Below are 26466 nucleotides of genomic sequence, written 5' to 3' on the forward strand. Positions count from 1 at the left end.
AGCGCAAGCAGTCATTACGGTATCCGCAAACGTTCACGTGAATTCGCGTAGTATACGCGGAACCGGCCAGCCGCCGTGCGCCCGGCAAGCGATCAATATCTGTTTTCCAACTTCTCGTCTCGATTCCAGCCACTCCATCCATCCGTGTCGCCGCCGCCGGTGCCGTTGCCACGTATACGGCGACCACGTATGCACTTTCCTGACATACGAAGCCCCCCGATGAACGAGACCGTCCCGCGACAGGGACTTGGATTCGAATCAAGTAATTAACAGACAACATCGGGAAAATAAAGAAGCTGCGTTTCCATAATTTGATATGCGAAACACTAACTGCGCCGCTACATGTAAAGAACATGTAATCTACGCGATGTAATTCGTTACCGTAATACAGACACCGAATCAGTTGTATTATAAAATAAAATAAAACGAGGAGAGAGAGAGACTTTTAATGATAATTAATATTAATTCGTGCAAAAAGCTTTCTAGAAAACGAAGCAATATGTGGAAAGAAAGTAAGAACCGCGGTGAAAAGTTATCACAGCCGTGATAAAATGCCAACTGGGAAAGTAGAAATTCTTTAAGAAAAACTTATCAACTTTTTAATTTAAAAAAATTACGATTTGAAATATCTAATCACTTAAAGCTTCTAGCTTGTAATTTATTTAAAATGTAATCAATATGTAATGTATCTGCAAAGAGAATATAACCTAAACACTTGCAGGTATGTGAATCTGTATGCGCTAGAGAGAGAGAGAGAGAGAGAGAGAGAGAGAGAGAGAGAGAGACGAGCAACGTGTGAAATATGATAATTACATTGCATAGATAACATCAAATTGCACTTGGGAATACTTAAATGCACGTTTTCAGTGATCAAGCAGGCGTTGAAACTGGCATCGCGGCAAAGGGAAAACCGATTACTCATCGAAGTTTCACCTAATTTGGCCGGCAGTATTGAAATATTAATAGAATCGACGTGTTTAATCTATCCCCTAGACGAGTCGAGCGGCGGAAGGTCAGATGGGAAACGGACACAGATTGCGAACTATCTAATGGGTATTTACGACACAATTAACGGACGTAACTACATCTAATTAATTATAAATACACTTGCCCCTAGTTGTACACTTTTGACGACCTACGTGTAAAATCGCAAATATATTTCATATATACCTATATACATATATATTATTGCCGAAAAATTATATATGCTTTACAGAACTAATTTTTATAATATATTATTGTACGTCGAAGAATCGATATTAGGTAATAATACGGGATCTTGTTAATGTACCGCCGTTATCGTTGTTGAAAGAAATTACTGTCTCGACAGCTAACTGCTCGTCGGCGTATTATTTATCAGATTTATCGGCTGCGCTACACCTCGTAATAATACTGCGTATTGATTGACTTATATTTCATTCATGAAACTGAACCCCCGTACGCGTATAGTTGTACGATCAGAGACGCGTATGTACGCGATCGACATTGTGTACGTCTTAAATGTCCCTCGATACCGTACGGGAGAAACACCGATCGCACGTTCTCGCCGTTCGATAACTTTCAAATGCGAGACAGCTTTCCAATCTAGCTCATTAACATCAATGATGCTCTGTTGCGACACAAGTGCAGCGACATATCCCAGCGATACTCATTCTATTAATTCAATAGTAATATCTAAGACCGTGGAAAAGCAGTATCGAATACGATAATAATGTTCACTAATTATTTACACAGATTTGTATATATAAAAAATTTTTTTATGAGTACTATTATCAATATCCATAAAATAAACTTTTTTTTCTCTTTTTCTTTCTCCCTTTTCTTTATTTAAAGACGTCAAAAGTATGCTCGTAGTTTACAGTAAACGAACGTTCAAATACTTTATTCTTTAAAATATATTCTGATAATAAAGAAATCCAGCGTTATCTATTTCATTCACGTTGGATTCTTTGAAACGGTATGCGATAATGTTAATCAAAGACACGGAAAAGCTATCTTTCTCCACAACAGTGCGTATCATAAGGCTGGATAAGAAACATAATAACACGATTAATGTTCAAGTGTTATACAACACGTGAGAATCATCACAATCAAACTGCGTTTTGTAATTTCAAAGTGACGGCTGTTAAAAGACACGGTTCCCTTCTACGTTATTCTCAAAGTACGCGAAAAGGCAGCGGAAAGGAAAACAAATCGCAATTAAAAAATAAAAAAAAAAAGAATAGAAAATATGCACCGCGTGTGGCGTGCGATGCACTTTTTCTTCCAGAATACTAATCACCTAAAAAAAGCAGAATTCCGACGGTTGCATCGCTTCCAGATGCTCTCACAAAATTCCACGTTGCTAATGCGATGGCCGTTCAACACGTTGCTCGCAACGTAAACTTGTTAAATATGCAATGACAAAAAGTTACGAAGAAGTTTCCTTTTAATTACTCGCTAAGCAATGAGTACATCAATATAATTCCAACGTAATTCGCCGATTATAATTGGGACATTTACATAGAATATTTTAAGACATATCAATTGCAATCAAGTTTAATTAATGTAGTGTAAGATATAAATCAGGTGACCTCGAATAAAGATTGTCGCCGATAAAAATTTACATAAGACCTTCAGTCACCAGTACAAATAAAGCACTTGTATTAATCGCGATTCAGCTTGCCGATTTAATTTGAAAAGCGTTGAGAGTGACTCTTTTTCTCTTTTTTTTTTCTACCCTCCCTTTTCGCGAATAATGCGGATTCTAAGCGAGTGTTTATTTCACCGTACCGAAATTAATTGTCCCATACATAATCGCACGCATCGTACGCGCTTCGTCGATGATTAATACGCGAGTCTAAGTTATGCGGAATGCCCTCACCGCGCAGCGTTGTAACGGCGATTAACGGCGCGACGAGCAGCCTTAATGTATTTACAGAGCTGAAACCCATTAACGCGTGTCTGCCAGTTGTTAACGGCGTGACTGGTGTTGGTGCTGCCTCAACGATCTCGCACTTTACTTCCGCCCGTGAGGACAACGTTGCTGTAAGATCGTTGTTGCATTTAAAAGATATTGATAAAAATTATGATAGTCGACGAAAAAAATTCTTATCTATAACAGAATTAAAATGGCAGAATATCTATTACTTCTCTTTTTTTTCTGATTAAAGTTTGAAAAATAATTTATAAAATAAGTAAAACATACAGCAAGCGTTAACTTTTTATTTTCTTTTTCCTTCACTTCGGAAATATGTACGTACAATTACTGCAGTTTCGTCGGAATAGGTTTCAACTGTTTTAATTAATACTCGCGTAAAAGATTATTTTGCAAGACTGATTCATCAGCGATAAATCAAACAAATTATTAATCAATCACAAAACACGTTTAATAGCTTATCGATGACTCATGGAAATTATCGTAATGATATCAGTTCATACACATTTCAAAACGGTTACATATCCTGATAGATTTCCTGTCACACAGTTATGTAACCAAATACATAGGATAGACGATCGATCATTAACGTTTAAATTTGTTTTCCCAAACTTAATGATCTAATATTAATAAACACAAACAATTCAGAGTATACTCAATATAGAAACTTGCAGAAAGTCAGGCCAAACATTTTTAATTATACTCTAAGTAAATTCGTGATTTTATGACACACGTAGAAATCCAAGTACAAATTGCAGATAAGGAAATACGTGGAAACTTCAATCCACATCTTCTTTAAGACAGAGAGAGAGAGAGAAAGAGAGAAAGAGAGAAAGTACGTCGGTCGAGATTTTCCTTTGAGAGAAGTCAAGATTACGACTTCATTCAAGATGTATCACCGTATACGAAACTAAAATTAATGTGGAATTTCGACCGAAGAGATGCATTAAAGGCTGCTTTTCGAGAACTCAAGACTAACGTAAAACGTTGGTATATGTTTACGGGATCAAAATTAAAATACAATCAAGATAGAGTGGGTATTTCTCACGAAAGCGCCAGATATCCGATTAGAAATGAAACAGCTCGCGATACATAAGTTATTATACGTAGATATACATACAGTATATACATATATACATATACCAAATAATCGATGGCGTTATCGAATTATAGTGCTGGTACACGTAGCTTGTAATTTCGCATAGTTTATAGTTGGCGCGTGAGTTTCGACGGCAGACCGATGATAACTAAATCTGTGTGTACGGCCGCGATTGCATTTCACCTGAATTTTCGCTTCTCGCGCTTGAATTTTATAGCGACGATATTTGGAAACGTGACTTAAAGGCGCCGCTCTAAACTTAGACGTTCTCTGTACTCTAAGCGCTAAGAATAACTTGAGCGTGTCGTCGTGTAAACAAACAGCCGGGCGTCTGATAAACTTTGAGAATTCTACGACACTCGCACGTTAAATCTTGCAGTTGACTTTGCCGTCTGTATTGCAGTCGCGCGTGTTTATGAGCCGGTCCGCGAATCGATTTTTCCTTTCGCATATTGTACCGTAAAAATATATCCACCGGGTCATTTCTGTCTTGTTTTCGATAAAAGTGGTAACCGACGCGACATATTCACCGTGAACTCGCCTTTTCTAGGCAACGGCCGAGCGCACAGCCGACCCTTGTGTAAGTAACAAATATTTAAGGACAGAGTAAACACTGTCCACAGTTGCAGCATTTCATTCCTAAAGGTACGCGAGTGAGTCAGTGAGGTTTCATAGCAGTAAACCCCTCCTGGAAAACGACGCAAGCCACTTTTCCTTAAGTTAACAAGGGGGATAGATTGACAAATAAGAAATTACAAAGCTGCGCTCAAATTGCGTGGGTCGAGCTTTCATGCGCTGTGTAACAAAGTGTCATAGGAATTGTGCAAACACTCCTCTAAAGTGTCGTAACAAAGTCTGGATGCTACGTTACATGCGGCAACATTTTTATATAAAATCCAGTGTAATAATTCTTTAACGTGAGAGGATAAAAATTTACGATATATTTTTTTCAAAGTTCGACCGCGAGATTTCTTTGAGATTTCAACGCGGTGGCTTCGCCCGTCATACTTGAAAACAACTGGCGGAAAAATGCGCGTTTCAAGTACACGTAATCGGTCAAACATTAAACGGGTAAAGTGCCGAGTACGGAATATATCGCCAATTGCGCAAACCGTGCGATTTAAGGCGCGATAAGCTGAGGATTTGTTTAAACGACGAGCACGACATTACAAATGCCTGTGAAATCGGAGCGCCCTACTGACGAGCACGCCAGGCGTTAATGAATAAACTTTGCTGTATTTCAACATGTAATTTACAGCGAACGGCTAACCAACTGACAACGCCGTTCTAACAACGGCTGTCTCGCACTAGAAAACCTAAATCCCCTTTTTGTTTACCGCGAATATCCTTAATATTCTTTTATACTACGGACAAAGCGCAGGATGCAAAATTCACGACACGGAAAATGCAAAAATGCAAAGCGCGGTGTAGTCGCGCGCCGAGCGTCGAAAGAGCATGCAAATATATTCGACGAGGATATGGAAATTTGGAAGGAAAAATCCTGGGTCGATTTCATATATACGCGCGCGCACATAAAATTGAACTCACAATTAATGAAACTCGCGCGTGGGTATCTGTTTTGTAGTCCACGTACCCGTTATATTTGCGACACGGCATGTAAGCAAGTATGTATGAAATCAATTGATTAAGCCGGTCAACAGTATTCATTCACGTGATACATTTAGCTGCGATTTGTTAATGGAGTGATGCGATTCATTGAAGCCAGTGAAAAAGGTTACGAGTCGACAACAATGTAACCCAGTTCGTAGTCTTGTACTTTTCTCACTCATTACTATTCAATGCAAAGTACATGAGTGCGGAACAATACAACGATCGAGCCCAGTGAAGCGATAATCGTAGCTCCTATCTGCGGCTTTCAAACCGGAAGGCAGGAATAATGCCTTTTTGTGCTTTTCGTCACCGATGAATTACACGTTTAAATAAAGTACATAGGTACGATACTTTTTTGATAATAGCACGCCACTCTTTATTGCCCGGACAATTATGTTAAAACGATAGAGATCTAATGCATGGAACTCGCGGACGAGAAATTAAATCATATAGTGGAACACGCCTTCGTTTTTCGAGAAAACGAAATGTAATCATCCTAAAAAATTCGCGACGTCGTAGAATCAAAACAATATACCAAGAGCTATATCGGAGCATAATTTCGTGAGCGCGCAAATTATCTGTATTATGTATGTGTAGGTTTTTAGTTATTTATAAATGTTATTTACCAAAAAATATCAAAGTTATTTCGGTAAAAAAAAAAAAGAAAAAAAAATGTGTGATAATAAAATTGCAGCATTGCGCCGAGATTGGAATTATATAATTTCTTATTTAATAATAAAGTGATATAAAAATACCGTACGGTTGATATAATTTATACTCAATTGTTTATCGACAGTCAGGCGAGGCAGCATATCTTCACGGTCGCATACTCGGCAAACAACCGATATTACGCGCCTGTGCGCAGACGCATGTCGATAAATTTTAACAAGATTATATATCCTTATACCGGGCAAGTATTTCGCGTATATGTGAATGTGTATACGGAAAGACCGCAAAATTTGTCGAACTGATCGAGCTCGACGGTGGGCTGAACGATGGACAAACCGGAGCGGAGAGGAGAACCAATTTGTTTTTATCGGTCCTTTGTTTCTCTTTTCGGTTTTGCGCCGTTTTCCCCCGCTTGTCGTTCCCGTTCTCGGCGTTTCGTTTACCGCGGAGCCGCTCCGCGCAAAGCTCGTTAATTCGAGCGTGACTATCCGTCGGGCGAATCTTCCGCCACCGATTGTACCACCGAAATGGTCAACTATTAACGACGAACGACCGTCTGTTTGTGTTCGAGTTCTTCATCGTTGAACGCCGTCACTGTTTAAATTTCATCAATTGCGGAACCGACCGACGACTCCGTTCATTGCGACTAAAACGTATTTAAAATAAAGGGCCATTGATTGGTAATTCGATAGTTCCCAATTAAATTACATCTCGATTGAGCATCGACGCTTGCAACTGTCATAATCGCGCGACAAGACTTTTATGCAAAATTGAATAAGATAAAAAAAAATCTTATGTACAAATGTTTAACTTTTAGCACAAATTTTTTTTTTTTAAAGTTACGATTTCTTATAAAATGTTATAATGTACGGCAGCAAGCAGAAGCAAGTAACTTCATGATACAAATTAATGTTAGTGCAATCCAAAAATATTGTAAGATGCCTCGAACCACGCGATAGCATTCGCGCAAGATAGTTATCTTAATTGGAAATAGAAGGTATAGATTCTCAAGGCACGTCTTTTCAGAGCACGTAATCTCTACCGCGGCTTTAGCGTAGTGAGCGACCGGTTTGATCACCTGCGTCGTCTTTTTCTATCAGCTTTCCCGATGTTTCAGCCGCGTCTTTCCCTCGCTCCCTCCATCCACAATTTTTATTTGCGCTTCGCGAGTACGCATACTTATCCCGTACGCAGTTCCTGCATTTCCGGTTCTAACACTTCGCCATCGACCCCCGCGACCCGGATTTCAAGATTAAACTTCCCCTTATACTTCTGGCAAAAAGCTACCTTTCCATCCAATGGAGTTATCGTTCGGCAGATCTATTTTACGCTCTTATTGGCCATGTGCAATAATAATAACCTGAGATAAGGCCTCGATTAACCACGAAATAAAAACCTCACGATGATTCTCCCCGATGATAAATACGCTGACGTTCTAGCCGAGAAAGACACATCCGTTGCGCGCGTGCGAATTTGAAATTATATATCTCTCTCTCTTGATCACCCTCCCGATTGTAATGACAGTGGGGTTAATAGATCCATCTTGTGGGTGACCTAGCCATGATGAACGAGGGAATGCGCCGTGCGTACGGCTTCCCAAACGAATCGCACGAACGAGCGAGCTGACGACGAATCTTGTTCTGGCACACGCGCGGGACATAAAGCGCGAATGCCTCGACAGTGAGCGCACTAGCAGAAACTCAGAAATAACCGCCGTCGTTGCGTTCCAACCGGACTCGCCGCCGACATTCGCGCGCGCATCGCGTCTCGTTGCGAAAAGGAGAAAGGGAGCAACGTACGAGCGTGATCAGCTACCGTTCATGTCCAACGCAGCAACATTCCTTGTATATCCTGTCCCGATAAAAGGAATTTCTTTTCTCAATATTGTTCCTTATTATTCTAACTCTCGTCTATCATGCAGTAAAAATGTGAAAAAGAAAACAAAAAAAAATTTTTTTTTGTTTTTTATTAAAACAATAAAGTGTATGATTTTAGGTTTAAGGTCTAAAAAAATTTTTAGAATTCTACTATGTTTTGATTAGCACGTTTACATGTCGTCAGTCAGACAAAAATTTTTTTTCAAGGAACAAATATTTAAAATGCCGTAAAAAATCGTATCAAATAAATACTACTCGTTCTACGGATCGATGACATAGTATTTACGTAGCGTGTCCAGATTTCGCCTCGTGACGAAATCGACATCGCGGTATCGACGAGGTGTAGCGACAATGAACGGTAGGTGTCAAGTCTGCAGATTCCGCAAGTGCCACCGAGGGAGAAGACGCGATCCGAAAAGGAGGATTGTGCCATCGAAGGTTAACAATGCCACGTTCCGCAGCCACGACAGGCTACAATGTAGCATTCTTTCGCATCACTCCCATCGCGGCCCATTGTACACGCGGACTATTGTCTCTCGCGTCATCGCGTGCATTCGCGGCGCAAACGCGGGAGTGACATAAGATACGAAAAGACAGGAGGACGAAAAGCCGAATACAACTGGGACCATACGCGTACCAATTAGAAACAACAGAGTTACGTCAGAACCCATTCACCTCGAACACCTTTGAATATTCTCATATTCGAAAGAAGAGACTGAAATCGTATCGGATGACGAAGCATTGGATGAGCGAGTACGTGAGAAAATATCCGGACAAGTGGGACTAATTAGAAATTATAAAATTATAAAAGTGACAGTGTAATTGTATATAGATATGCAAAACTGAAACTTTAATATGTCAGAAATTTAATTAAAAAGAATAATACGTGTTCCATAATACGTGGACCGTGGTTAAGTTTTAAGTTTTGAAATATGATGAAATAATAATAAAAAGAAGTTAAAATTGAGTAAAGTTATACAGCCGAGAAATAAATTCTTCGTTTCAATTTAATGTAAGGAAGCGCGATCATCTCGTCTTGCATTAAAGATAAATCTTACAGAAAAAGGAAGAGAGGAAGAGCGGAAAAGCAAAAAGAAGTTCGAAACTTGATCGAGTCGCTTACTCGCTCGCTCGTCAGATGCTGTTTAAAAGCAACCGCAGTCTTTTGCATTCTTCTCGAACGGTTGAAGCACCGACACTTACCGCATTGAGCCGACTTCCTCAAGTGCAACTTCTCGGGAATGCGCAAGAACGTGCCGTGTCATAAAAACCAACTCTGTCATCGAGCCATACAATACAATACGTTAAATTATTTCAGCGCCAAAGTCAAGTGCAGCTACATTCTTATTAATTTACTCTTTTGCGAACGTTAAATAAAACTTTCTATTTAATGCAACTTGAATAAAACCAATTACCTGTATTTTTTCTTTTTTTTCCATAAAAAATATTATTTGATAATTCAACGACAAACACGAAAATAAATCTAGCATGTTATTTTAATCATTCGGGGTATAAATAAAACTGCTCTTCCCTAAAAACCGTTGTATCGAAAATATCGGGAGAAAGAGAGGGAAAAAAATATTCCAACGCTTTATATCTTCTCGAATTAAATAAAACTCCACTGGAATCGCTAATTCGCAGTGTTTTCGCGCGAGTTTTATATTTACAAAATCAGTAAGCACCAATGTTGGCTGTGTTTGTATATTTAATTCACACTATATTTTAAATCGGATAAAAGTGATTGCCTCCGATGAACATTGCCGCGTCGAAAAAGTAAATCAATCTATTATAATTTCAATAAAGGCACGACAAACATATCCGGTATACGGCGCAACATCGAGCGTCACAGGGGTTTAGACAAATAATTGAAAATACAAGTAACGTATGCAAAATCGTATCCAAATTGATAACCAATTCAACATGGTGCCAGGGAAAGATATTGTTGTCACCGATATACGTATAGAATGGAATTGTGAAACATTCGTGCGCCGAAGAGGATCGTAAAATGTTACGTGAACGAAGTATGTCGTAATGCGATGCGTGAAGTGGAAATGTTAACTCGTTAAATGGGAGAAAAAGAGAACAGAAATAATAGGGTGGAGGGGAGAGAGCGGCATAGATGAACAAGGACGAGGTAGGAAGAGAGTGAAAGAGAAGAGAGGAAAAAAAAAAGAAAAAATATTGCCAATGCTGCGAGCGTCAGAGGCGTATAATTCACGCGCGCCGATGTTTGTGCCGGTTCCTGTCTAGGATCATTGAAGCTTTTACGCGCATTTTACACATAGTCGTAAAACGCGGAGGTTGTACGACTAGATCGTTATGAAGGCGATTATATCATGCGCGCGCATCCCGGGTAAACAGGCTCGCGCTAAATGTATTTATTTGGTGAAACACATGCATTTCACCAATGCGCAGACACGTTTTTGGCTCGGATAAATCGCAAAATTGTGAAAAACAATCAGCACAACTTGCCGAATGGCGCCAGAATCCAATCTGGGATATTGCATATAGTGCCACGAAAAGAAGGAAATTTTAATTCACGGCATATCTGTCTATGACAGAATCGTATCGAGTACCGAACGTAATATAAATATTGAATTTCGTTGTATATCGACAACCTGTTTGGATGTGATCCTCTAGTACCGTCCTCTGTATGTATACGAATGCTTTAGTACAAAGATTGCAATGTAATAGATTTCGCACAATAAAATCGCACTTGCTTTTTTAGATAATAATTAGCCTGCGAGCCGATAAACCTCATAGTCTTTATTTTACACTTTCCCCCCTCAATTAATTAGCAACTGCATCTTTTACTTCAGAATAACTACATGAAGTGTTAAATAAAATCAAAATTCTGTCATTCCTAAAATTCTTTAAAATATTCATTTAATAAACTACGAAATGTTAAAAAAGTAAATTATTGATAAGTTGCGAGATATATGAAAAGTTTTTACAATTCATACAAAAAAATTAAAAAAAAAATTTTTTTTACTAAAAAAATGCATAAAAACTTTTAAATTATTACAAATAAATATTCTCGTCGCAGGGCAAATCCGCGATATCAGCAACGACGAGGGAATTGTGTGTTGGCGTATCTTTCGCAACTACCGAACTGTCTCTCTCGCTGAGTAATAACTTCCGCGATGTTGAATTCGATAACAATTACATCGCTGTATGCTTTGCGCATTTAAAACAATCGCGTGCAATTACGGTTCTTTTACTACACGTCAATACAAAAAAAAAATTTTTTTCGGTTTCTAAGAGAATCCCCTATCGTGACAAGATACAAACCAACGACTTAATCGCAGATTTGTGTTAGAATTAGAATTATTTTACGACAGCTTTATCATTGATACCGGTTAATACATAATAAATAAAATAATATTGTAGCGCGCGGAACAAGTCTCGTAAGCGACGCAGTCCTTTAAAAAAAGAAATTACAAATCGATTCCGCGTATAGAACGTACCTATATGTGTAGCGCGGTGGTAGCGGGATGGAGAAAATATACGCGTAGGGCCGCTTTGTCGCGCGTAGAGATATAACTGATGTCGAAACAGTTTGATGGACGAGATCGCGTAAAGTTCAAAATACAAAAAACTCTGGACGAAGCACCTGTCAAATCGCATTATCGAGCACCGCCGACATGTGCATTGGCGCCATATGCCTCGCATGATCACGCGGTTACGCGAAATATCGATGCGCAACGTCGTGTATTGTTTATTCTCCCGTCTCCCTCGTTTTTACAAGCTTTTTCCGGGCAACCCGCGATGATAAGCGGCACTCGGTCAAACGATCACACGAGTAATTAATGATAAACGGTTTCGCGCGCCAGCGGTTTTCCGTTGGAAAAGCTTGGAGACATTCAATTAGGCAGCTCGCCAATCGCAAACCGAGCGGGAGCGAGTCAAACGTACGAGTGCCAAGCGATCGATCAAAATTTTCTTGCGATAAACGTCCCCTTGCCCGTTCGTAATCAGGAGAGCCGTGGCTCGCTGCAGTATGCAAATTATGCGAAGGCTGCACGAAAGAAAAATATTCATCAATATTTTACTTCTTCTCGCGTTTTCACACACGCATATGCAACACAAATTAATTAAGTATTTACATACTATTATTTTATTGATATTTATGACAATTTAGATCCTATTAAAAAAATTTTTTTTTTTTTTTAACAGTGAAATTTATATGCTGGTGAAAGTTTGCGTGCGCGTACGAAAATTATTTCCTAATATTTGCAATAATATCCTTTTAATATATGAATTCTTCTATTTCGAGGTTTACGAAGCATATTTCTCAGGCAACAGTTAACAACGAGTTGAGGTGGAGGCGTTTAATCTAATTGGCTGAAGAATTGACGGAAGGAAATTCGATGCCGACAAGTCATCCCGGTAAACGGTTCAAATCGATGCCGCTTGAGGGCAACGTTACCAAATAAAGGGTTAAACGGATCACGACGTCGGTCGTATTTTCTCGTGGCGGCGGGAACCTGAAAAAGCGTTCGCGATATACTGTTACCACACCAGCGCGGCGCGCTGGTAGAAAGAGAAAGAGAAAAAAAAAGAAAAAAAAAACGTACTCTACTGCCTCAGATATTGAATGGGGAACGAGTGCCGTCCCTCTTACGTTGGCCGGTCGCTCTGGAGTAAGGTCATTGCACACTCGTAAACGAGCGGAACGTGGAGCGGCGTCTATAGTGAATATACTCATACGCGTCACTGAACGTACACGCTATTCTAGTGCAGCCTTGGGGCTTTCCAAATGATTTCGATGTCTGTCTCTTAAATTCCACGAATACATTGTGCGCCCGCGCGCGCTTCACGATCGATCATGCAACGAACTCTGCGAATTCCCGAGATGTAATGTGTACGACCACGTCGAATTTTACGGCAAATTCCTCGGCTCTAATTCAAAGGACTCTCTCTTCGACGAGAATATCAGAGATATCAGTACTGTCGATATTAAAAGTAAAAATAAAAAAATTCTTAAAAAAAAAAAAAAAAAAGAGAGAAAAAGAGAGAGAGAGAAAAAGAGCGGCAGTTATGCTGCTTAAATAATTTCAAACTCGTTCTATCTCGATTAAATTTCAATTTGACAGTTAGTTATCATTCAAAAATTTGTTATTAAAAAGACGCTGTAATTTAATTTTTAACGCTTTAAATTGAAATTGATTTGAAAAACGATCTGTTATTTAATACGATAAATGTATTTATGAAATTTATAAATTGTTCAAATAAATACATACTAATGTGCATTGAAAGAAAATCTTTTCGGTAATAAGTTAAAAAAAAATTTTAATTTTAAAACAGTGAATGACGCAATAATAAAATTATTATTATTATTTACTTTAGCTATAATTATATAAATAAAAGAACCGTTAGCTGAGGTTCAACAAATAATTTTGCAAACGCGATAAATCCCGCCCAAATAAATCTACAGTAAACCAGCCACTAATATTCCATAAACGTATCACAAGTCCGTAACGTATACAGCACAACCGGGTCTTTAAACCCGATTGACACACATTTAAAGCGCTTCTCAGTCCATAATACATTCCCTTTAACGATTATACTTCAGATCGCAAGATTAAATTACGTGAATTCGAAATCTGATACGTGATTATAAATTTACTAATTATTATTCGCAAGAACGCCTCGACCTTAAGATCGAGAGCGCTTAATATCTTATGGTACAAATACGAGATGATAATTAAACCTTCGTAATTGTTTAAAATATTCGGAAACGTGCGCGGCGATCGGTGAAAAACATTCGCGCTCATGTCATGTAACTCGACTCATTTTATTGTAATCCCGACGCGGTGTGACACGTGATTTATCGCGTCGTTAAGGTCTTTGCGGTGGAACAGCCCGGCGATCGTGGTTGCGCGTTATCGCAATTTCTCGTTCGCGAGTTCTCGCATCTTGGCAAATGTCACGCCTCGTGAGGGACGCAAAGGGCTCACCCGTAGGGTCACCGTGCTCGTTATCCGGCCGTTTCCCCATTGCGACTCGCCGCAAAATCTTACGAACCGGCGCGCGCGACAGCTACCGTTTTTCACGTACGCGAAAACGCCGAGACACGCGCTCGCGCCAGTCAACACCGGCTGCGACGAGGAAGGTCAAAGGTCAGTAACCACGAACCGTGAACGAAGCTAAACGGCGGCGGCGCCGCGCGACTCTCTCGTCGGCTCGCTCCGAAACGCGGTCGGTAGCGAATGAATGAATGAATGAACGAACGAACGAACGAACAAGGGAACAATGACACGTATACCTGCGTGTTTTCTCTTTTTTTTTTCCTTTTTTCCTTTTTTTTTGTCCCTTAAAGAGGTGACAAATAGAAACATTCGACAGCCCGCCAAGTACCCGGGAACGCCGGCGTTCCATCCGTCGGTGACTTTTGCCGGCACGTGGGCACCGCATTGTTAACACAGCGGCCTAATTCAGCTGCCAGGCAGGCCATCGTCCCGTCGTATCGACCACCTCGACCGTTTATACGTGCAGCGTGTAAAAGAAGTTATTATAAATTATCTCACGCCTCACCTGCCCCGTATCTTAAAGGGGAAGAAAAATCCAGGGGGGAGCTCGAGTTGGCTCGTTAATTAGACCGCGTCGTTAACGGATAACGAGGAAAAACACGAGACGCCGGCTGGCCGGGCGGAATCGCACATTTTCGCGGATTAACGTCTCGCGAGAGCGTCTTCCAGCGAGCGAAAAATGGTTCGACGAGGAAACGTGGATACGTGGTGGACGACGGTCCCGTCGATCGTTAGTCAATCGATCCTACGTTAAAGCGAGAGCAAAGTACATACCTGTTGCCAGTGATCCTCGAGCGACGGCTGGGCCGAGAAGTATCCGGTGTCGTGTATGTCCTGCAGCTCTCGAAATATATTGCCGCTCGGCAGGAGCGTATCCATGGCTACGCGCGGCTCCAAAAGTCCTTCGCGGCGGCCTCCTTCGACGGCAGGTGCCACACAGGAAACGCGACGACGATGGCGACGGCGGCAGGCGCGCAATCTCAACCGACCGCGCGGCGAAACCGACAACACACAAGGGCAACAACACACGCCGTCACTCGGCACGACCGGCCCGGATTCACTGTTGCACGCGCTCCGGACGCACGCACGCACGTAAACGTAGTGGCGAGAAGCGGCGGGCGCACGTGCGTATCATCGGGGCGAGGAGCCGCGAAGCACGATCCTCTCCGCCGCCACACTTCCCGATAACGACCTGATCGGCCCGGTATTCGCGAATGCGCGCGCGACGCGTCGAATAGAGCTCCTCTTTTCACTGCTCTTATTCTCTCTCTCTCTTTCTCTCACTCGCCCTTTCCTCCTCTCTGTATCTCACGCGCGACGACCGGACGACAACTGCAATACCGCCGCGTTATATTGTCGCTGCTGTAACGCCGCTGTGACTGCCGAGTACCGGCGAGAACGCGAGTATGAGCGCGAGCGCGGGGGGGAGAGGAAGGAAAGGGGAGGGGGGAGGGAAAAAACTCACTGCGAACGATGCATCACTCGTGCGGCTCGACGCTCTGTCTGCTGGCGTCGCGTGCACAGCTCACTTACGGCGACAGTATTCATCACACGCGGGGAGGGAACGCGGAGGGGGGAAGACACGCGGAGCAAACGTCAAAATGCCGGCAGAAGTCGTCGTCCGTGGCACGGCCGAAGCGCCGCGTCGTTTTCCCGGGGCTCGGCTCTCTTCTCCTTCTTACTCGGAGCCCGCTGTTCCGCCGTCCACCTGAGCCGGGTCCGCAGCGTATTCCAAAACGGAAGGAACTCGCGTATTCACTGTGCCAACACCAACACCCACGGCCCGTCTCTTCCTCTATCCAGCCTCCCGTTTGCTGTTCCGCGTATCGTGCCCGTCGCGTAGCCGGCTTTTGGCTCTCGCGCGCGCGCCGAGATCGACGCCGGTTCTCTGCTCCGCAGCAAATTTTCTCACCGCACGACGGAACAACCGTCGCGACCACCGCACCGTTTACGATCCTCGCCCCTCGTGCCGCGCGCGTCACTCGGGGGTTGGGGGCGTATAGAGCAGACGCGAGGGTGAAGCACCTTCAACGAGATATACTCGACACTCCAGTGATAGGGACACCCGGCGAATATCCCCGGACCGCTAAAGCACGCACAGGACTCTTCCGCGCGAGTGTCGAAGAGTAACTGGCGACCGTCGCCGTGGGTGCGCGCGAGGAGGCCCGACCGCGGCCGAACGTGGACGAACGCGCGCGATTCGCCGGTGACTCGTACTAGTGCAAACGGCCACCCGACTCCGTGGCAGCACCGATCGGTGACGTCGCGACGCCACGGCCGTGTATGCGCGCGTCGTGAACGATCTACCGGCGTCCCAACGGTAGGCGAAATTCACCTCCAAAACAAATCTCGGCACGGACTCGCGCATCCGTCGACTTTCTTTCATCCTCCAGTAGCGTCGGTAGCGAGAAAAAGGGAACGGTTCTGAAGCGTATACGCGCGCGAGAGAAACGTAATCGCTCCGAAATGTCGCGCCTCCTTTGCCTCGATCCGCGTATACGCAACGACCGCGCTTGATAAATTTGTTTATTTCAATCTGCCGATCAAACATCGAGATGCACGTTTCCGAAAATAAACGAGCGTTCGATACATTTTCGCGATTATACGAAATAATTAATGCCTCTGGGCTATTCTTTCGTTATGCATGTTTTCACAAATACGTGAATTTTGCAGCGTGTTTTAAAATAATTTAATTTTTACACGAAGAAAACAGAAATATTTAATAACTTCGCAATAATTTAATTCTGAAAGTTCTATCGCGGAATATTTTTCTTTTCTGCCCGAGACGAGAGTATTTACGTAACTAAAAAACAAAAAAAAATGAAAAATAAGTGCTTTGAAAGTTTCTTTACATTAAATTTTCCCAACAGCGAGGAAAATATTTTATAATTTGAGCTTTAATTGTACAATTCTGCGATAATTGTATGAATTGAACATCATTTGAATTACGGCATTATATCTATTATCTTCGCGAGCCATTATTACGTTCCATTCGAATTACGCATATAGGCAACGCGCTTCGGATTCTCATTCAAGCGATAGTAAAGGTACAGTAAAGGTCGCCTATAACTCATACGTCTGTCTTACTTTCACAATGTGGTCAACATGGCTCGACCATTTAGGTTTCTAGTCGCAATTTTGCCTGCGAAAGGCTTACAACCGTTTTTACATCAGAAACTCGTTTAAAACGAGGATCAAAGAAAACTCTTGGCAACAGAAAACGTAAACTCAGTTTCTTTTTTTTTTTTCTTTTTTTTTCATATACCTTGACATCTATCGTTGATCCTTTTACAATCAACGCAGAATGAATTAAAACGTGTCGCAAAAATGTCAGCGAGGCTAATTAAAGTCTGATTACGTAAAGCTAAATCATCTTTCGCAAACCTGGTAATTTCGCGAGCTCGTTTTTACGCCAACCTAACCTAAAATCGATGACTTACGTTTGCATAATGTTTAGATTTAGCTGATTTAGATTTAGCTGAGAGAAACGTGCTGCTCGTTCAGCGAATCGACTACGAGAAATGCACAGGCACGGAATACACGAACGCGAATTATTTGCAAATGAATAATCGCTTGTGAGTCATCCAAGCGCCAAGATAGAGAAAGAGAGAGAGAGAGACAGCTAGAGGAAGGGAGAAAGAGAGACAAACGCCTTGTGTCGCTGTAAATGATTCATAGATTCTGCGTGTTCGTTAAAGCCTTTTCGCAGACGTTTGTACAGCATGCGAGAATGCCAGATTAGATACGTAAGCGGCGTTTATGACGATTGGAATTATAAAACTAGCCTCGCTTATCAGGCCCATACAAATACCTCGTTTCCGTTCGAAGTATCGGCACGTCGGAAGCTAACCGCGTTCACTCGAAAAGTATTTTTTAATCGGTTATTGTGTACGCATTCGAATCGCTCTGTTTACGCTCCCGGTGTTTCTCTCGCATTGCACAAAGCGCACGCTACACGGACACCGTTATATCGGGCCGTATAGCCGAAAGAGTTTCGGTCGTATTGAACAATGGTTCGGAATCGATAGCTCCGACTCGATCAATGATACTGCCGGCGTTCTTGGAGAATGGCATTTTCGGCGTGCTTTTAAACGGTAATCTCCGAAAGTACATCGATCGCGAGCCGGCGTAAACGCTCAAAGTAAGGTACACGTTATACTTTCGTCATCCGCTCGTTTTTGTAATTAGAGAGTACATTTTATGGATTCGAAACAAACTTGAATCCGACCGGAGCAAGTTTTACCATCTCGGGACATTTACGGTGGAATTATCTAGCATCCACGCGAGCTGGGCAGATATTATCTGCTTTACGAAATTGCAAGTTGAATGTATAGCCGTTTGGAACCTAACCTCGCGCAACCTCTCAACTTCGGCTTCGTTTTCTGGATATATTCCTTCGTTCAGTGGGTTAAGACGCCCGATACCATAAACATAGCAGTCGCCAGTTGGACACAAGCCCAACCCTCGAAAAAGCTTTTCTTGTAGCTAGATACGGTAGCGTGTCGATTTTCACCGCGGAACGAGTCGACAGGATGTTTGTTAGATACAAAATGACTCTTCCTTTCTCTCTCGCCCGTGGCACGGTAAAACGATCGACCGCGTATCCGGGACCATTAACATATTAATTCAATTATTCAGTTTAGAACGCTATATTATGCTGATCGATGTTTGTAAACCGTATTGCATTTCTAGCATGAAATGTTGCAGGCATACGCAAATAATTTAGCGGGATGGAACGACGAATTTCAACTCTCCACTGATCCGAGTTTTAGCAGGAAATAAAAGGATATAATAATACTCGATGTGTACAAAATGTTACGGGAATAAAGTAATCGATGTAGAAAAATTAATTTTCTATTTAACACGATCCACAGGTTTCGTTAGAAATATTATTTTGTAAGTTAATTACAAAATTAATCAGCGTATATTTTTAGCTAGTATTGTGTGTCCCACTTATTGTTCCACAAATAATTAAATATTATTATTATCAATACACTTTAATTATAAAAAAATTTTTTTTTTTTAATAACGATCAAACTTTTAGAAATGTATAAAATATTCCGTGTGGCTTTGAAAAATATTTCCCTTCTGCGAAACTACAAAAATATTCGTTCAACGAAACTTAACGAGACTTACGTCGTCTGCTCCTGTAACGTGAGTTTCCTTATACTTCTATCATTATCCGTATATACCGCAAACCAAGGTTAATAACAGCCGATATTTGGTCCACGTTTCCTTTACACGTCGCGCTGGTAATTTTGACAATCCGCGTTTTAATAGAGCGTATATAAGAAACGCCGCCGGAGACGTGACGTAATCTCGGTTACATAATGCCACGGCAAACGTTCGCAATGTGCGCTTGTAGCACCGACTTATTCGTGTCAACTATTATTCTTCGAACGACCCTCGGCACAGCGTCGTTGGCCGCGCGCTGCACATTCGCGCATCCTTGGAACTGGAATTTATAGGACGAGGTCGCGCTTAGGTGCCCGTCGTGCTCGTAGCGTTTAGGATTTTGCTTGACGTTCGCGTCCGCAACTTCGCGAAAACGGCAGGCGACGTTAACGAAGAGCGGAGCGTATCGAAGGCACCCGCGTCTCAAGCCGTTACCGGAAGTCACGGCGATGATTATTATTATTATTAACGGGTCTCAACGAGAGGAAGATCCTTAATCTCGTAATCCTATCGTGCGCGCGCGATGACTCCGGTAAGTTGTGCTGAAAACTTACGCTGCGGATTCCGACAAACGCGAAGTGACAGCCGACGACTGTGACGTCTCTAAGCTGTTGGAACAGTTCTAAAAACTTTTCGCGATCACAAGACTCGTCTATTCGATAATCCACGAAAGAGACATTGAGAATGTATTACTGAAATCGGAAGTCACACGCGCTCACGCACAGTCACATTTCTATTGAAATACCACGCGCAGTCTGATTAGAAGATAAACGAAATTGCATTTATGTTTGATAATTCTTCCGTTCACGCTTCGACGCTCGATACGCTCTACATGTTTTCGGTTAACCCTTGCCGGTTTTAGATTTTAACGGCATTTGCGAAACTATTATTAATCTATTATTACTTGAAGGAAATCGAAAATCGTTTTTCAGAAGGTACACTTTTATGTTATATCTTTTTCTACTTGCAAAAATCGCGATAGAGAAGTCACGGTTAAAAAAAAAAAAAAAAGTTGACATGGTAGAAGCAACCCTTGTGTTTACGAAATTGGGCACTATAACTTTGACAAAGCCACCGATTTAGGGAACCCTCTTTTTCTGTGAAAGTGGGACGATAAACTAAGAATTTTTCTAAAGCTGCGTGTAAATATTCCCACGAGCGGGGATTATGGCGAAATTAAGGAACCCTACGATACACATTCCTCAAGATGATGCATGAGACGGATTATAACCAATAAATTCTAATATGACAATTTATATGCGTTACTGGCGAAAAATTTTTCGCCATATGAGCAACTCATATATTGTACGATCACTATTCATCTTCTACGTACAACTACTCTTCATTTTAATTGCATTTAATTTTACTCGCTGCTTTTGCAAAATATTAAATACATTTACATACTACGCATTAATCCAGCAAACAATATTTTCTACAAAATATATATTTTATAAATTAAATTTGTTTTAAATTAGAAATCGAAGAAAAATTACAAATTACTTTTTATTAAAGTGACATTTAATTATTAAATTCTCTAAAATATTTTATGAAACGTTGTTATTTGTCATATAACGCTCTACGTTTTTGATACATATTCAGTAAAATGATATAAAATGTTAGTATCTGAATAGCTGTTGAGAGTTAAGCAAGTTTTCTTTAACAGTTATTCTATATATGTATAAGATTTAGTGATTAAAAGCGTCTTTATGTTACTCTGTGAGGTGTATTTCTCGGGATTTCCACTTCTTCCAGTGGTCTATTAAAGCTCAAGGAAGCGAACTGATGAAATCGTGAACGCAAAACCGTACTATCTGCCGTAGCGTATTACCTCCAATTGTATTGCACGTCTGAACAAGCTTATCTTAAGTAACAATTAAAAAGAAAAGTAGAAGATCAGACGAAGAGTAGACCACGCAAACGTATAATCAGTTAAGAAAAAATCCAGAGAGTATCGTTTACCCGAGATAAGTTTGCACATGTGCTATTGTAGGAAAAAAAAATCTCAAAGTGTACACGTAAGATGATTAGATATAGCTCATTATTTTTAAAAAGCTTTTTAGATGTAAAGCACCTTTTGTATATTAATGAATAAGACAATCTTAACGACTTAGCGATATGATTTAATTTATTATAATTCCTACAAATAATAATTTAACAAATGTTTACAATAAATTTTTGATAAAATAAGTATCTATATAAATCATTATATTCCTGTTTAGTAAAAAAAAAAAAAAAAGAAAAGAAAAAAAAGAAACCGAAAAAAACGATATAACGTTATACTTAAAGAACCATAAACGTATCTTTTCTATTCGCGTTAATACTGAAATATCGAAGCCGAAATAATATATTAGTGATATTTTTGAACTCGAATCTTATCCCTCTTATTCGAGTCGCGGCACGCGTTATATATATACCACCAAAACCTTCGTCACACGAAACGTGCCCGATTTCTCGACCAACAACACGCCCACGCCTACTCTACGATCCTTCATCTTTGTAAGCGAGGGTTAAGTTTAAGGGTAAAGCAAACAACCCTTGAAAGAAGTCGCCTACGGTATGATCGATGCGCGATCCTTATAATACTTGGCCATTTGCTTTCAAAAAAAAAAAAATAGAACTATGTTGTTTATGTGGCTATATAAAAAAAAGTTAATAAATTCATAAAAAATATAAATAATAATTCTAAAATGTGCCGTAATTGTGCAACGATATGGTTTAAAAATAAAATTGATATTAAAGGATTAAAATTAATTTCGTGTTGGGGTTGCGATATCAAAGTTCGTACTTGGTTCGTTTTTTCACGTTCCGCTTAATCATCACACGAGTTAACAAGAGTTAAAAATAATAACTGATGCAAAACTCAATCAAAGAACGCAAAAGAAGAGCGCGCTTGACGTCCCAATCGATCTTATCGATTTTTCTATCTTGGTTCGCTCCGTTTACATATCCAATTTGAAAGAGAACTTCTTGCGGATTCTTTTTTCAACGTCACTTTCATTCGTTGGCGGATAAAATATTCGGATGTTTTATCAGTTATTTCCGCGCTCTTTGGCATTTCGGCGTTTTGCCTCGCTGACCTAGTCCGACATTTTTGCTTCGCGAACGCCGAAACTATTCTTATGTTCTCCCTCGCTATTTTCCGTTCCGCTCTGATATAACATATCCGCCGCAATACAACCACCACGGGGATAAGCAAATCCCGTTTGTTCCCTTACGATCATATACAACGATACGCGCCACTGCCACGAAAGTGAATTAACTTTATATTAGGCTGCGGCGGAAGAACGTCGTTACTTTAACCCCAACAGAATCGGTTAGAAGCCGTGCCAAACTTTCTTTTTTTCCGTTCATGAGAGAAGGAGAAGGGTACGGAAATTTCTGGGCGATATAAGATATCTCGGGGGATATCGCGCAATGGGAGGAAACGGGGGAGGGGAGGTCGGATCCTTTATCTTGACTCGCCGCAAAGACGACCGGTGAGTGGAGACTGAAAGGCCGGGATGTAGGAAGAGAAAAAGGAGCGCGCCCGGCACGAAATTTCACTTAGGCTCTCGTTGAGGTGGAGAATGAGGGGAGTGAGGGTGAATTGCGAGGATGAGTCGCTGTGGAGTAGTCCGGGGTCGACATCGCGCCAGAGTACGTAGCGCGTGTTTTCCTCGTGTATATCTCAATGCCACGAGCGGCACCGAGCCGCGGCGAGGAAGACGAAAAACAAGCCAGCAAGAAAGCGCGCTTTAATGGACGAAACGAGTTTCCAGCCACATGGAGCGCTATTGCTTCCGCCTTATTTTCCGCTCCTTTCGTCAACACCCTTCTGCTACGTCGTTCGCTCGTTGGTTTACGCTGAAACAACACTGATCACGTCGACCTATCCACTTCGAGCCACATCTAACCATCGGGTTTCTGAAGTTTATGCGCTTTTACATTGCCAATGTTACCGTGGGGAGAGAAGAGAGAAACACGCCGGAGGAAAAACACAAGAAACAAGAGACTAACTTCATTTGGTTGCGAAATGGGTATTCCGCGAACGGTGATCGAACCGAGAGTGCAACGGGAAGCCACCGGGATAATGGTATTCCGCGGGAATCGAGAGAGAAACCACACGGCTGCCGATCGAAAACACATCGGGGCGGGGGAGATCCATATGCACCCGCGTGAATATTGATAACGCTGATATCGACTGCGATATATATTATTCGGCGAGGAGCGTGCGCGATAATATTTTACACGTGGCGACTTCATATTTTATGCAAAAGGCTGTAAAACACAAGCGGCCGCGAATAGTTTTTGATGATTCTCCTGCGGGCTGTGTTTTATGGCCGGCTACTCGCGTTAGGATTTTCCGCGCACCTCAGGCATTCTTTAAAACGAGCCGCCGCTACTTCTTACGGAACATTAAACGAGAATCCGCCCGCAACGAGGTTGCGGTCGCGCCATCAAATGCGTTTCTGCGTTATGCGCAGTGAATTTTTGCGTAAAGAACTTTTGCTGAAGTTTTCACTCTGTTCCTGCATACTATTCATGCTAAACGCTGCAGGATTGTAAACGCTATACTTTCCACTTTTGCCTTTGTGCAACCAACTTGACTCCGCTTTCGTTAATATTCTCAACTCTTATTAAAACATTAAGCGAGATTTTCAGCATAACTTCTTCCGCTACTTCCTCCGTCATTAATAAATCCAGACTATGTTAAGCAAGCGCATTTCAAACGTGAGACGTGTATTAACGTTTGGTATATTGATTGATTAATTTTTATTATTTGTAATATTTATGACTTCGTTATTTTTTAATAAATTATTATTACTATTATTTTTAGACCTGTCGTACATTTTTCCCCAAACCATATTAAAAATTAAAAAAAAAATCCATGCGACTTACCGATCTGCACGAAGATCAGCGGAGTTGAAGACGCTGCTGGTGACTGTAACATAAAATAAAAATATATTAATGTAGATTAATGTATCCAGTGCAAAAAAAAAAATTACGCGTCTCTAATTTTTTCTTTAATTAAATAAAAATAAATGAATAAAAATAAAGTTATTGGCGCTCGAGAGATCCACTACGCGCGACAATCTAGCGCGAAACGATTATCAGACACCACGCGCGCGAGCCATGTACGTCGCCGAGATTATCGTAGGTTCGGCGATTGTCGTAGGTCGGCTAATTGTGCCGGGCGATGTTCTGGCACCGCTTGATTCATTAAGACTTTGCTTGTCACTCGGTCGCTACTCAGCAATAACGCGATATACAAAAAGACACACGGCCTGATCGCGGAAATTCCGTGGCTGTAGCTCGCTGTTGAAAATTATTAAATATAAAACGAATAGTTAGAATAAAAATAAAAAGATTATAATTTTTTTTAGAGACATTTAGTGACATTAAAAATTTAATGTATTCACAATATTGCAGAAATAATGATATTGTGTTCTATATATTTGTTAATGATGTGCTTTAAACACATATTAGCTGTTTATTTATTTTTCCAGTTAATGTATTTGAAACCATGAGAAAGCTGGTATCATTAATTTAATATTTAGCTATATTAATGTTTAGTTTATACATGTATTAATTAATGTAAACTATAACTTTCATTCAATGCACCATGAATATAATTAATTATTATTGTTACTCTAAAAAAATTATATCTTGATATATTAACTCTTTATTAAAAAAAAAAAATTAAATTTTCTAATTGCAATTACCTAACACTAATTCATACTGACATTTATAACTATATCGAGGCGGAAGAAACATAAATTCGATCGAGATGTGAAAGAGGTGGATCTTAAAGAAGCTACTTCCTCTGGAAACGTTTCACGAGACACAACGAATATCTAACTTAATAATAAGGATTTGCTGTCGCGGTGAAAAATTTTATAAGCATGTAAAAATGTGGGTTACAGTTTCTTCTGTTGTAATTAAGGCTAAACTCGTTGTAACTCGTCAAGCGTAGTTTCGCAAGTGCAGTACAAAGTATAGTAACACGCTGGGAGAAATGAACGGACGAAGCGAGGGATAAAAAAATGGCGAACTAGATAAAGGGAATTTTTCTTCGTGCTCCGGAAGGAGTACACCGCTAACAGAGTTCGAAAGAGTTAAACTTTATCGCTACCGGAGAGGAAGTGAGGGAATGAAAGACGGAGAAGGGGAGAGGGTGCCCCGAGGACGAGGATTCCTCCTGACTCTCGGAGCCAACTCTCTTTGTTCCAATTATCGCGGCTCTACCCCGGCCAAGCGAGCTTACCCACCGACGCGATTTGACCTTTTCCGCTTCCGGTTAACCGCACGCTATAGCCGGTTATTCTTCTCTCCAGCGACACAATTTCCACTGGTACTCAGGTGCCCTTGCTTCCATCCGCGGTTTCATAAAACGTTAACGTACATTTGCGGCGTATGAAGGCTACAATTCCCGACAAATTGCCTTTTACATCATGCCGATGCATTTCTTTATTTATTAAATGTATAGTGATCGTAATAAAAAGTTCTTAATTAATTCACAATTATAAACACGAGTCAGATATACAAATACGAGAGACGTAACTGAATAAAAAAATTTTGTTTACGCCTCTCGAATTAATTAATTATCGCATGGTTATTTAAAAGAGAGAAAAAAAAAGCAGGCGAGTCGTTCGTCGTCTATTGTTCAATTATTTGGATCGATTTATTCGCGCATGTCAAGTATTCAAAAATTATTTCTCGAGGGAGTGATCTGAAGCGATCGTTTCGCAGGTCAGGAAAGGTAGTTCGATCCGCGAGAGAATAGACAGCCGGTGGATTTTGTCGGGGCGACGATGGGTGGGACGGAAGGTTGACGCTCGGTGTAGTAGCGTTGAGCCAGATGGATCGACGATCGTTTGTCGTTCTTAATGCCGCGGGAGGGCTCAACGGCAGCGTTGATATTCACCGACTGATGCCGGAAAAATTACCCGATTAGTTAGCATCCATCCCATTGCGCCTTTGTTCCGCCACCTTCTCTCCTCGAAAGTGCAGCGATCCTTACTATCGCATTCTGGACGCTTTTCCTCTTTGTTCATCCCTCCGCTTCGACCGCTTTTCGGCCCCTTGCGCGAGCTGTCGAGGCACCCG

The 26466-nt window shown here is 41.2% G+C and overlaps 1 protein-coding gene and 1 long non-coding RNA gene across 4 annotated transcripts in view; both read right to left on the minus strand.

The window, feature by feature from the left end:
• Positions 1-16340, minus strand: part of LOC139105842 (Krueppel-like factor 6) — a 286889-nt gene extending 270549 nt beyond the window's left edge. Inside the window, exon 1 of one of the 3 annotated variants that reach the window (XM_070662145.1) lies at positions 14980-16340. In XM_070662145.1, coding sequence (XP_070518246.1) covers positions 14980-15084 — 105 coding nt within the window. In that variant the 5' untranslated portion in view covers positions 15085-16340. The remainder of the gene's footprint in view (positions 1-14979) is intronic. The other 2 variants (XM_070662146.1, XM_070662148.1) reach the window with 2 other exon arrangements.
• A 7014-nt stretch (positions 16341-23354) lies between these two features.
• LOC139105845 (uncharacterized) overlaps positions 23355-26466 on the minus strand; it is a 47373-nt gene continuing 44261 nt past the window's right edge. The window contains exon 4 of the long non-coding RNA XR_011546247.1: positions 23355-24301. This is a non-coding gene — a long non-coding RNA (uncharacterized lncRNA). The remainder of the gene's footprint in view (positions 24302-26466) is intronic.

This window comes from Cardiocondyla obscurior, linkage group LG09, assembly GCF_019399895.1.
Source record: "Cardiocondyla obscurior isolate alpha-2009 linkage group LG09, Cobs3.1, whole genome shotgun sequence".
Classification (NCBI taxonomy): Eukaryota; Metazoa; Arthropoda; class Insecta; order Hymenoptera; family Formicidae; genus Cardiocondyla; species Cardiocondyla obscurior.